Below are 13,187 nucleotides of genomic sequence, written 5' to 3' on the forward strand. Positions count from 1 at the left end.
AGCTACTAGAGTCTGTTATTTGGGAGCGCAACGTGGAAGCTGGTCGCAGAACCAGCTGGTAGCCTGGCAAAGATCACCTTGCTAACTGAAGCTACATCTACTCTAGAAGCCCTTTCAGTGACACAAAAACATGAGCAAACAGACCTAGCCGTGCTCGAGGTGGACCACAAGAGGTTTTGCTATGGTGTGGTCTTCTGGTCCTGGGAGGGTGCTGGCTAGGAGTGGAAAGGCATGCAAACCCAGGATGGATGATACTTCTCACTTAGGATTAGAGCTATTTACGCAAGTGCCTTTCTACTGGAATAGCTTTTTGGCTTACTGGTGGCTACTCTTGCTACAGAAACAGAAAGTCTGTGTTTGCAGAGAGACCTTGTAGAGGTCTTATTCCCTTCCTCCTTGCTGGTGCGGCACCTTTCTCGTGTGTTTGCTGGCCAGCTCCACCTCGGGGACGCCCTCACCCAGGTGCAGGTCAGCAGCCCTTGGCCAGGCCGGCGCTGAGGGGCAGCGCAAGGGGCGGCTGCTCCGGGGCGGCTCTTGCATGTCAGGCAGCCCGAGGGAACAGGGCAGCCCGTTTGTCCCAGCATAGGGCTAATAACTCGCACAGCACTGCTAGAGCCGCACTTTTGGAGTGGAAAAAAAAAAAAAAAGCGCTGTTTGGATGCAGTTTGTATTTCTGTGCTGCTTATTAAAAAATCATTATTCTCTTGCCCTCGTTATTATAAATAATGTCTTTGGGAGACTGGCAGTCTCTTCTTGCTTCCCTCCCTCCACCCCATTTTAAAACCACTTATTGTTGCAGGGATATATCTTTCAGGGCTGCTGGCCCAAATCCACTGCTGGTGTGTGAGGCTGATTGTCTTCAGCAGAGTTACACCAAAAATGCATTTGGCCTTTTGTGCTTTGAGCATAATTGGTGGAACTGGCTAGACGCCGGGTTTGGGAGCCTGCAATTCTAACAGTGTCAACACTGTTTTCAACGTGACCAGTGATTTAGGGCCCTCCGTTTTAGGAGCTCAGCTTGAGGTTTCTTGCATTGATCCTTTCTCACAAAGTGCTGAGCACTCCCTCTTCAGAAATTAGGCCCTTGTATGGGGTCTTAAGTGGGGCCCAACGAATGACTGTTAGTCAACATAGTAATTGGTTGTTAATTAGTAACTGGATTAGGTAACCTTCATCATTAGTCATGCTCAGAAATCTTATCTATATACCGCATATTTTATACTGCAGTCATCAGCTGGTTCACTTTTCCTGCTGGTCTGCCTTTGAAGAGGTCTTGACCTCCCTTGGCACATATCTGTGTGATAAATCCCCATCAAGATAGTGTAGATTATACCCAGAGAACCCAAGACATACCCAATCCAATATATTCCCTAAACATGACCAGAATAATTATAATTGAGCAGTTTGGACCAGATCCTTCTCTGGTAGGAATCAGTAGAGCTTCTCTGAAGGCAAGGAGCAGATTCCCACCAGCGAAGGAAGGGGTCCCTAAGCCTTAATGGCTATGGCCCTGCAGATGAATTTGCAGCGAGTTTTAAGCTCTCAGTTTGTCTATGGCTATTAAAGGAGCTCTTTGGTGAATATTTGGTCAGCTGCGTCTTTAGGGCCTTGCATGACCTGCAGGTAGTCTCACAAGGGGCCTTTCGTGATCTCAGCCACATGCATCGCTATTAAAAATGACCGCAAATATATATTCATTAAAAACGTGTGAATGCTTTTCCTTATCAGAAATCTTATAAACGCTCATTCATTGGTGGTGCCTGTCCTGACACCCTTCACCTCCCCAGCCCCAGCCCTACACTTTGTGCTGCTGCCCTTGGGTGGCCGTTAATGGGTAGAAGCGGACGCCCACATAGAAAACCTGGTAGCGGTGCTTCCACATGACAAAGCACGCCGCGAGGCACACGATGGCTGCCAACGTGTTGAGGACCATCTGCAGGAGCAAGTAGAGGTGGAGGGTGCTGGTGACGCTGCTGCAGTCAGCCGCATCCTGGTAAACGAAGGTCCTGCCCAAGGGGTCCTCCGCGTCCACTTTGCACTGGCAGGACTCGAGGACGGTGTCACAGATGAAGTGTGTCATCTGCAAGTATCGGTGCGCGGCAAAAGCCACCGCCAAAACGCACACCACCAGGCCTAGGGCGCTCAGCAGGAAATACATGAGCTGGGAGAAAACAAAAGGAAAAAAGGAAAAAGGAAAAAACAAGTCTTTTCCAGCTCTACAGAGAAGGAGGAGCGCATATATTTTACAGGGAATGCATGTACTACCTGCTCTGAAATGGCAAGCTGGCTCTAAATCCCCAGCGAGCCCAAGTTCAGCAGGTTGCACACATCCAAGGACTGGCCTCTCTGCCTTGCATGCTTGATAGGAGTGCAGCCTTGCAATGTGAAGGCCCCGTGCGATCGCTGGGAAATCTCTGCCTCTGCAGCACAGAGCAGGTCCTCCAGCTAGTGCTGCAATCATCCGCTGCCATAAACCCGTGTGCTTGCAAACCAGGCGGGCCAGGGGCGGCTAATCCTCAGCCCGCAGCCAGCCAGCGCGCTCCCCGCGTGCTCCCACAAAATGGGAACGCAAGGCGGCTTGGGGAGGGCTGAATGTGCTCCTCAAACCCAGTACCTCAACCCTGGGATGCTTCGGGCAGGTCTGAAGGCCTCGGGATGCCAGAGCATCCGCACTCGCCTTGTCTGTGGTAGCTGGAGCCGCAGTCGCCACACTGCATGCAGCTGTGGGTATTGAAGGCAAACTCTGTGTTTAGCCAAGAGGGCATTTTTGGTTCTGCTCAGCACGGACAAAACATTTATTTTGCTTGATGTCTTAGCTGCCAGACACACAGCGTGGCTGGTAATCAGTTATTTTAAACAGCAGCTTTTATCCTCTCTCTCTTTCTCTCTCATATTAACCTTGATACCACAAGTAAACTATCAAAGTAAAAGCATTTTTATGACTTTGAGATGCCAGGTTTGTATGTCTCAATAACACTCACAGTCTTGGTGTATTTGTCCACTATCTATGGTGTGAATCAATCTTCCCATTTCAGTTTCCAGTTTGGGAAAACAAAAAAAGAAAGTGGGCTTGAGGCTGTATATACATTTTCTTCCCCAGATAAGTGAATCTTTACAGCAAGGTCTTCATTTTCAAGTCTGAGCTACTGTTGAATTTAATGACTTCCCCTGCAGTCTTAAGCCATGGGAGCTTCAAAACGAGGGTGACTTTTATTAAATGCAATTACTTCACCCCTGCAGCTTTCTTGGTAAAGGTCCATGGCAAAGGTGGAATTAGAAAAAGGGGAAACCTACTAGTATAAAGAGCACAGAAAATGGAGGGCTACTGATTAATAGAAACCACCTAATAAAGATGCGGCAATTTGTAGCAGTTTAAAATATATTTTTTTTTACAAGGAAGATGGACAAACATGGGTGAGTGTTTCTTGGTGAGAACCAAACATTGTGACACCCAGCCAGGCTCTGGGTGTCCCCAGTATCCCTCTGGGTGCCCCCAGGATTCAGATCACTCCCAGAGATATTAAGTGGAGACTCCCCCACACATCTGGTTCTCCCTTAGCAGGTCTTGCATTTAGCTGCCAACCTGTAGCCAAAACATGGAAGGAACAGCCTGAACTCTTGCAGCCTCAGCAGCACTTGCAGTGTCTGGGGGGGTGAACAGAGGCCCCTGGGGACATGGGACAGTTCCCACGCAGCTTATGACCCTCCCCAGATGTTTGCAGAGGACTCGGCGAGCAGCTGAACATGAGCGCTCTGTTTCCAAATACTAAAGGTGAGGCAAGTGCAAATCCTGCCTGGGAAGAAGCACAGGGCAGCGAGGGCTGGATCCCATCAGAACATGCCAGACCTAGAGGCAACTTCAACATGGCAAATACAGCCGCATGGCTCTGCCCACCAACTAGTTTGCCACTAGAAAAAAAAATAAGGGTTTTAACAGCTTCAGAGAGATGGGCATGGTGATGGCTACTTAAATAGAAGGGGAAAAAGGAAGTGGATGAAGCAACATATGATGAGGTCCGAGAGCAGCAGCTTGTCCTCCTCAATCAGGACAGCGTGACATAGGGCAGGGTGACATGTTGAAGATCAGCAGATAGGACAGGAAGGGTGCAGAAGAATTTCCGATTTTTCTTTTTTTGCCAATAGTCTTTTGAAAGACTCTTCCCGTTATAATGTGATCGGAGCCCTGGAGGAGAACACCCATGTCTGCTTTGAGTGAAAGAGCTGTGTTTTCCTGCCTTTCCTTGCATGGGCAAAGGTGACGGGACAAGGAGCAAAATGCAACCAATGTGCAGAACCATTGCTCTACATCTCCCTTTCTTTTTACGAGTGCAGGAGGAGCTTTATAGAGGACAAAAGACACATTGAGGCCCAATTTCTAAGAGAGGATGATAGCCAGCTTTGGAAAATCCGCTCCTTGAATTTGACTCCTTCTACTTTCTCCAGCTAATGTCTCTGCTTTTGGGCATTGTGTGTGTGGGTGGTTTTCCTGGTTATTACACACCTGCAAAATATCAAGAGCCCTCAAAATAATAGTAATAATAATAATAACAATAATAATAATGGAAAACCACCCAGCTAAATGATGGAGAGACATCCCCCAAAGGACAAGCACTGGGCCATGTCCCTCCTGGTCACCCACCAGCGCCCATGCAGCACAGTCTGGGGACCGTGGTGGGATGCGGTGGAGGTGGCTCTGTCTCTCCAGCTGTGCTCAGCAGGGAATTTCCTCCATGGTGAATTGCCCATGCCTGGGGCTTGCTAATGCTTTTCCCAGGTTTGCTGGCGCTGTGCTCTTTTTGAACGACCTGTGCCTGTACAGTCAGCCTTGTTATTTCCTAGTGAGCAGTAAAACAGCAGAGAAGATGCTGAGGAGACTCTTAAATTGCATAATACCCAGAGACAGGTAGAGCAAACTTGATTTAAACTTGATGTCAGTGGATTCTCTCTATCCTGAACTGCCACTTACCCAGCTCTTTGTCTCTGCTTAATCAGTAACCCCCAATCTTTCACTCGGCACTCCCCAGATTATCCTAGTTCCATGGACCTGAATAACTACGAGAGGCTTAAAATATGGCAAATAAAAAGCTATCTTGCTATATTTTTGAATATTTCAAATATTTATTATTATTCCCCTCTGTAGGCTGCAGTTTCTTCCTTATGTGACTGGAAAACACCATAGAAGAACACTGTTCTTGCATTTCAGGTACACTCTCACTCCTTTTCATCTGGTCTTGAAAAATAACCCCACTATCACCTTTTCTGATTGTGTTTAATGGCGTGAGAGGAAAAAGAAGAATAAAAGCAAATGTCTAGGTACCTTTATTGTGAACTGCATACATGTCTTCTCATCAGGTTGGTATGAAATGCAGAGCATAACAAATCCGACTAAGGATACCACGCAAACCTGCAAGGAAGGAGATGCAAAATATATCAAAGTTGAAAAATAAAAAAGGTTTTCAAACCAAAACTCCCTTCTATGTTAGCAGCATCGCAACCCAACAAGTATTCAAGCCAAAGCATGTTCACAGCTACATGGTGAACTTCATCCTTTTGGATGCACTTGTGAGGAGGGATGAGCTCTCACCAGGACATCAGGGCAGACCCAAAGGCCACAGCTGCATGCCCTATCCCCATGTCCCTGGTTTGGAGACCAAGAAGATGGGGGGCTCCACATGAGCCTCTGCTGGTGGCCTCAACATGCAGTTTGGGAACTACCACACTGAGCAGTCCTCAGGAGACCTTAACACAACCCTTGAGTGCAGCCCTTGAAGGTCTTGTGAACTTCATTCGCTTTGGTGAGTTTTACAGGACGCTATTGGACGTGGATGGGAAAGTGCACGCAGACAGTCACGGAGGAATCCATTCCTCTGGCAGTTTTACCAATTAAATACCAGACTTCATATCGACGTTGCGAGCTGCTAGACGGTAGCCCTGGGAAAGGCGGAGTGTGCTGCAAAGCATGGCCAGTCATGCCTCTTAAGAACCCGTGTGATTGATAACACTTTTCCTCACACAGCTTTATTCATGTCGCTTCGGTAGGACGCACATAGGAAGTATTGCCTGAGAACATTTCTAAAGAAAGCGTCAGTATTATTTACTCCTTTCCATGTCATGCGTATTTATATTCTGGTCCTATGACTTGCACACGGTCTCCAATTTATTTGTTTTCTTCTTTTTATTGTTGACAGCAGTAGTTGACAGGGCTGTCGGGGGGGGGGAAAAACAGCCTTTCTTGCCAAAGGTCCTTCAGGACTGTTTTTCCCCCTTCTTTGGTGCATCTGTGTAACTTAAACATTTCACTTCACAAGGATTAATTGCCTGCGTCCTTGGTCCCTGGTACCACGTATTAATCTTTTAATTCAATTAGCATCCTCATGAAGCTTCAATCTTAAGGACATCATATCTTTAGTAATGCCCAAATGATAAACTTCCCCAACTACGACAGTTGTGGTTGATGGGCCACTGCAAACAACTTGGGCCAACACCGCCACTGGCTTTCCATGCACTGGAATCAGGCCCTGCGCTCCCGAAAGGTTAGGAAAGAGCTTCATGGCCAAGGCTCTCCATCCCACCTGTGCTGTTCCTCCTGAGATTTAAAGAACATGCTCAGGGATATTCGGAGAGGCATTATATTATGTAGGTATTTATGGAAGACTACATGAGGCTGGGATTCAAGCAAGGCTCCAGCAGAACATTTCAGAAGGTTTAACCACCAGCTTTATAGGAATAGCCCAATGCTTTTTTTCTAAACCAGAGATGTGAAGGAAAAAGTGCTAAGTGTATTTCTGTGAGTGACAGTAAAAAGCAACACTGCTGAGGCCTCTGACCCATATATGTTGTACATTTCTGTTCTGTAAAGGTAAATTCCCTCACTGGAGCGAACTGAAGTAGGGAACATTTATACAGAAAACAGCTTGTGTGTTTCTATTTTATACATTATTAATAGATCGCTTTTGATTTACGCCTGTGAAGTGTAATGGAATGACTATAAAAATCCTTTGGTAAATATTCGTTCCGACTAACGCAGCTGCGTTATAGCAGAGGGCTACAGCCGCGACTTGCTCTGATGCATTTACTGCATTAGGGACGCAGCCGCCGCTGCCGGCGAAGCTGCGCTCCGTACCGCTGCGCACCGGTGCTTCAGTCGCCTTCGCGATAGCGTGACGCGCCAGCATCCTCTGCCTTATTGACTGAGCATCCGACGTGAAACGCAGATCAACCACCCTAGCGCTCCCTTGCCTTCCGTCAACGCGAGTTTGTTATACAAATAAAATAGATTCAGTACGAGCTGCTGAAGAACGGTTAATTAGATCAGCTCCTACAGACCTTATCTGCAAATCTAGAAAGGGACATTTTTGATGCCGGGGATGTTTCAATTCAAGTTCGCTTCGAAATTGCCCTGGCAGGCTCACGCACCCTTTGCTGAGAAGGTGGTGACATGAAAGGTTATCCAGGGAAAGAATTTAAATTTAGAAAAGTCCCATCTAGAAAAAGACCTGAACGTGATACAGATGCATTTAGGAAGGGCACAGACTTAATTTTGCTTACTGCACGCCCTGTGAAATCCACCCAGTTTGCAAGCTGGTGAAACCTGCCACTTGCAAGAGCTAGCTGAAAAAATCCAAGTTTATTTTCTTGAAAAGTCTGAACATGATTTCTTTTTGGTGGGAAGCAGGAGACCACCTTCCATTATGCTGGAAGATCCGAGGCCTATAGAGTGACCCCCAGAATTAGCTTCATGTTAAAACACAGCAAAAACAGCCAAAACAGGAGTTAAACACCAGTTCTGGAAATAACTGCAAGCGAGAAAAATAGCTCACAGTCTTCAGAAGGAGAAAAGCAGCTGTGACAAAGCGGTGCCGCAGGAGCTGAGCCTGGTTTGTAGGGAAGCTCGTTACACCCATGTGCCTGGCTGCACTGGGGCTAGGCACAAGGTGTGTGAGAGATACGGGACACAATGAATATGGTTATGCAATATCCATAACTGGGGGAAACACGAACATGTAGGGCATACGCTTCCGCTGCGGTTTGCATTCATTAGCTTTGCACACTGACATGCTAATGTGGTTTGCTCTGTTTCGACAGCTTCCAAAACCACAGATTGCTCTAATCTGTCTCTATCTCTCCCTTGTACGCTTGTCAGACTGTTTTGTTGTTGTCGCTACTATTTTAGGCCAAGCGTTACTCTAAAATAGGTGGCTTTCTCCAGCAAAATGCTGCTTCCTCTGAGATGTCCTGGGCATCTTGGAGATCTTGGTCATTGAGGCTAGTAAAGTAGGAGAGCTACAAACCTCCACAAAGAGGTTAATGAAGGAGAGAAAATCTTGTTCAAAGGGCACCTTGGGCCTAGGCCATGCTACAAGACAAGCTTTGCAGTGCTCACACACGGGCATAACGTAACTCGTACGCTTTTTACCTAGGGGCTGGTTAGCAAGAACCTCCTGCAAGAGCCTTTGCAGGTCAAAAAGTGAAGTCCAAGAAGGAAACTGCCTCTCAAATGCATTCAGCATAATGCCACACAGCACTGCCGGGACCAAGGGTGCAATGGGCAGGCTGTTCCTGATTAAGTAGGAAGGTAAACTCAAAAGGAAAACCCAACTCTAACCAGTACTAGGAAGAAATTTCCTTGATGGGCTAGTTATTTTATAGTTTCTCACTTCAGGTCTCTATGGATCTGTCTGAGGGATAAGGATAAAGAAACAATCTCTACTACGTCTCTGAAGTCTCTGGCTTATCATCAGAGGCGATGCGTGGCTTGAAGGATCACTGGCCTTATCAGATATGGCAAAGACTTAGTTCCCATCCTCGAGCCCAAGGAAACGTCAGAGTGTATCAGTCCTGCGGGACATAGACATAGATGCAAGAAGGAAAACGTTCCTGTTGGCCTTTCTCTTATGAAAGACGATCACCACTGATGGCAGACAGTGGTACGCAGTATTACAGCCAGCGACACTGCTGCTCATTCACTTCATGAGCTTTGAGGAGAATATGACCAAAGCAGGTGGCTTTTGCTACAGGCTGCTTTGACCACTAGCTTTCATCAGCCTCAGGCCTCACTCACACAGATAAAAGAAATCAAATTGCCCCAAAGAGATGCTACCCCTCTCACAGATTTCTCATTAGATTGAAGGACACCCTTATTGCATATAAGTTACTCTCAGAAATAATATTTTTCCCAGATAACACATGATGTGGAAAGCATAGCGTGGCTAAAACTGAGGCTTGCAGAAGCAGTGTGCCCATGGCCATGAAGCTATGGAAAAGCCATCATCCCTACAGGCTCAGAAGGTGACCTGGGCTGAGGAAACCTGTCCAGACAACGTCCCCTTCCAAGCTTCAGCCAGACTTTTTGCATGGGCATAACCTTGTCAGGATGCCTGGCTGACTCCCTCCCCGCTGCTGAGGCTGCGGCTGCTCTGGTGTGAAAACACGGAGGGGTCCCATGCTAGATCTGAGCTTGAGTAGTTATCATGTGGACTTTTGGAGCAGAGCTACCTGCTCACATCATTGTGAAAGGCGAAATTCCAACATTTTTTCCTGTCAAAGTTTTCCATTTATACCTGGTCACAAAAAACAAATTCAACCAACCAAACAAAAAAGTGTGAATTTCAGTAAATCAGACATGAATGTAGAGTTACTCTTAGAAAATAATGAGATTTAGTGGCAGCAAGCTCTGGTGCTGGCTTCAGACCCAGCTATAATGAAGCCCTGGAAACCCCAGAGCGTATTGCACCTCAGTATGCACCACCCAGGTTTCATATAGTTTGGAGACGGTCCAGTTAAATACCTAAACTTGGACGCTCTTTTTTAGGGCAGTCATCCCCCAAAGCTTTTGATGTTTGCCCGTGGCTAGTTGAAGCTAGCCTGTATAAAAAATGCATGCCCACACAACCGCACTTTCCGTTAGCCACTTTGATGGTGCCAGTTCTTAATGGTCACCTTTTATTAAAAAGTGAAATTGGCCTGCCTAATAACAGGCGCAAGTTAGAAACCCAGCGAGCTGGTGCAGGAGGTGAACCTTGCCTGAAAGCCACCTCCATAATTGCTGCAGGAAGAGGAGTCAAAAGCAGTAGGAAAGAACAGCAGCAAGGGGCCAGGATGAGCAAGAAGGTGTCTCTCTCCTTCCAGGCTTTGAAAGAGAACACATTTCGGGGGCTTTACACAGTCAGTCGGCCCCCATATGTGTATTGGTATGGAATGGGCTCCGTTGGCTCCTGCTCGAGCCAGGGACACTTCTCAATTATGGATCCCGCATTGGTGGGGGATCATCCGGGGCCGCACGCGCCTCCTGCACTCGATGTGCCGACATTGTTTACATTGACCGGCTTGGTTACAGGTACAGCAAATCCCTGAGGGGCCAGAGGTGCATCGGGCTCACCAATGCCAGCTAATCACCGGGATGCATTTAATGCACCTGCAACCAGCCAGCGGCGACAAACAGCTCGTGCATCCAAGCAACAGGCTGCCAGGAGAAGCAAAAAAAAATCCCAAAGGAGTTTGGGAGGCTAAAAACGCATGACAGTGCATCTAATCTTTCAGGGCAACTCCTTCTTTTCCTTTTTTTTTTTTTTTTTGGTAGTTTTTGAGACAAAGGCACAACAACATCAATGAGAAATGGATCTGCATTTGTTGCCCTGGCCCACTTGGTTAACGGATTAAAGGGAATAGGTTATTCACACTGAAGCAGAAGTGGTAAATCACTTGGCATCCTTGGTTTCTGTCCAGAGAAACCTTTCCTTTGGTTTCTGACTAATGCCCCACGGATTTCAGGCGAAATTCGCCCGAAACGAGGAGGTTTCAGCCTCGGTGTTTCACAGGGCGATGCCTGCGACGCAGCCGGCACCGGGCAGCCCCGGCTGTGGCCTTCACCAGGCCCAGCTCGGCAGGTGAATCACTGCGACACAGAGCAGCATGGGGTCCTTTCTGGGGACGTTTTGCTCTGGGTGCTTCTCTAGTAGGAAAAAAGCATTTTTGTTGGTGCTAGATGCCGTTCACATAGCTCACTCCATGCCTCTGTAGGATAACCCATATAATCATATACACACATATATATATACACATGCATACATACGTATACATATATGGTTTTTTTTTTTTTTTTTTTTGCAGTGTTACACGGTGCTGCAAAGCAAAAGCTGGCGCCTCCCGAGGGCGTTTTGTCACAGGCGCATGGGGACAGGCATGAGGGCCCGAAGTTAGAGCCTGGCGCAGGGCATGCAGGCGGGTTAGTCCAGAGCAGCGTCATGCAGCGAGGCCAAGGCCTTTTTTTTTATTATTTCTTTTTGCTTTTCCTTTTCTAATGCTTACACAGATCCCAGCCCAGTGCGGCGTGTCTCTGAGCAGCACGGAGGAGCTGACGGCGGCGGCCAGGAAGCCCAGCGCGGCCACGGCGCTGCCCAGCGCCAGCTGCAGCAGCGCCGGCAGCAGCGGGAAGCGGCAGCCGCAACAAGTGGGGGGCGCCTCCTCGGCACCCGCCTTGGGGTCCCCGCCGCCTTCCTCCTCCTCCTTCGGCGTCGCTGCAGAGCCACTGCTCTTCTGGCCCCCCGCGCGCGGGGGCTTCTTCTCCTTCTTGCCCATGCCCAGGGGTTTTCACGTGTGCGAGGGGAGTTCGGTTCGAGCTGGGTTTTTTACCCCCTCGAAGCGCCGCTCGGGTGCTGGCTGGGTTGTTCCTGGTGTGTGAGTCCAGGAGGCTGAACAAATATGGAAAACATTTGGAGCAGATTGTCCAAGGGAGCGTCTAAATGCCACATATAGCCCAGGGAAGAGGGGGGCGCCAGGGGGGTAGCGCACTGACAACCGGCAGTGCCCCGGACGCGCGGTGCGTGTGAGCACGTGCATGCGTGTGTGCAAGAGGCACATGTGTGAGCACGCACGTGCATGTGTGCGAGAGGCACGTGTGTGTGCACGTGTGAGCATGCATGTGCCTATGTGCAAGAGGCACACGTGTGTGCACACTTAGGTGTGTGCAGACACACGTGTGCTCATCTATGCACGTGTGAGAGTGTATGCATCTCTGTGCACGCACACGTACACACATCTTTCAAACACCTGCTGGATTACCTGCGTCTAGGTGCATTTTAGTGTGTGGGGAGAACTAATGATGTCTATGAAAATGTACAATTAACACACAGGGAAGAATTGGAATCAGCATTGGAGATGCTTCACTCACGGTGAATCCTCAAGCGTGGGGGCAGCAAGGCAGGCACATCTGAAGTCATGGAAATCACCAGCAGAACGGCCCTTGAGAACTGCCACGTGCTTTTGTGTGGGGGGAATAACCCAGATGTTGAACACACACAGAGATGGCACCAGGGAAACCTTCCCTTTGACGTACGGGTTGACGATGCCCTCTGAGGAAGCGCTCTATTTCCAGATGCTTATGGCATAGAACAGCAACCAAGTGTGTCTTCTTTATTAATAAATTATGGTGTCATTTTGCTTTATGGGTTAAGCAATATCCTCTTTGAATATTTATATCAGAAAACATACAGAACAATATGAGAAACAAAGTGATTTCAGGCTCATAACTCCCATGCTGCACCCAGGGAGGAAAATAAGACAGATTGCTCAAAAAAAAAAAAAAAGCTAAGTAAAAAAAAAAAAAAAACACAAGGGGGGGAATTGGAAAAAAATAAGAAACCTCTTCCTTAGTAGCACCACTTTCTGACCTGAGCTTTTCTAGCCTTTTACCAAGGCCGTTTTGTCACTGTGATGCTCTTCTCTCCGCATCCCTGCGACAGTTTCCCGGTGCTCCTGGCTCCACGGAGCTCTGCCAGCTACAGCAGGGCAGTTTCTTCCGTTCTGCCTCCCCTCCAGTTGCCCTCCAGCTGTGTCCCAGACCTTCGCTGCAATTTTCAGTCCCAATTTGAGCATATGGATTCAGGCTGGCCGCTGGATTTATGGCTGTGCTATCTGGGCAGTGAATTGCAATACTCTCCAGGGAAATCCACCTTGGCCACAGCCTCCGATGTCCCCTTGGAAAATCCCAGCTATGCAGCCTGAATCCAGAGCTTTTAAGGCAAGGGAAGCCCAGGCTGTGGCAGGGGACATTGCCTGAAAGGTTTGGGTGCACAGTCATGAAACACGGCCCACGCAGCCCCGGTTTAGCTTTCTTGCTGCAGCCGGCGAGCCGGTTGTGCCGAGTGGGACGCAGCCTCCCTGGGGGCTACGGACGGAGTTATTTGGCT

At 48.3% G+C, this 13,187-nt stretch overlaps 1 protein-coding gene across 1 annotated transcript; it reads right to left on the bottom strand.

Moving 5' to 3' along the window:
• Positions 1–1,795: 1,795 nt before the first annotated feature.
• Positions 1,796–11,606, bottom strand: SSPN (sarcospan). The gene is made up of 3 exons (XM_088528462.1): positions 11,308–11,606; positions 5,318–5,404; positions 1,796–2,161 (listed from the first exon to the last, which is right to left on the bottom strand). Exons 1-3 carry the CDS (start codon positions 11,575–11,577, stop codon positions 1,796–1,798), a joined length of 723 nt encoding a protein of 240 aa, XP_088384588.1. The 5' UTR covers positions 11,578–11,606.
• Positions 11,607–13,187: the final 1,581 nt, after the last annotated feature.

This window comes from Tinamus guttatus, unplaced genomic scaffold, assembly GCF_059628265.1.
Source record: "Tinamus guttatus ecotype Peru unplaced genomic scaffold, ASM5962826v1 Tinamus_guttatus_pri_ptg000308l, whole genome shotgun sequence".
NCBI classification, from domain to species: domain Eukaryota; kingdom Metazoa; phylum Chordata; class Aves; order Tinamiformes; family Tinamidae; genus Tinamus; species Tinamus guttatus.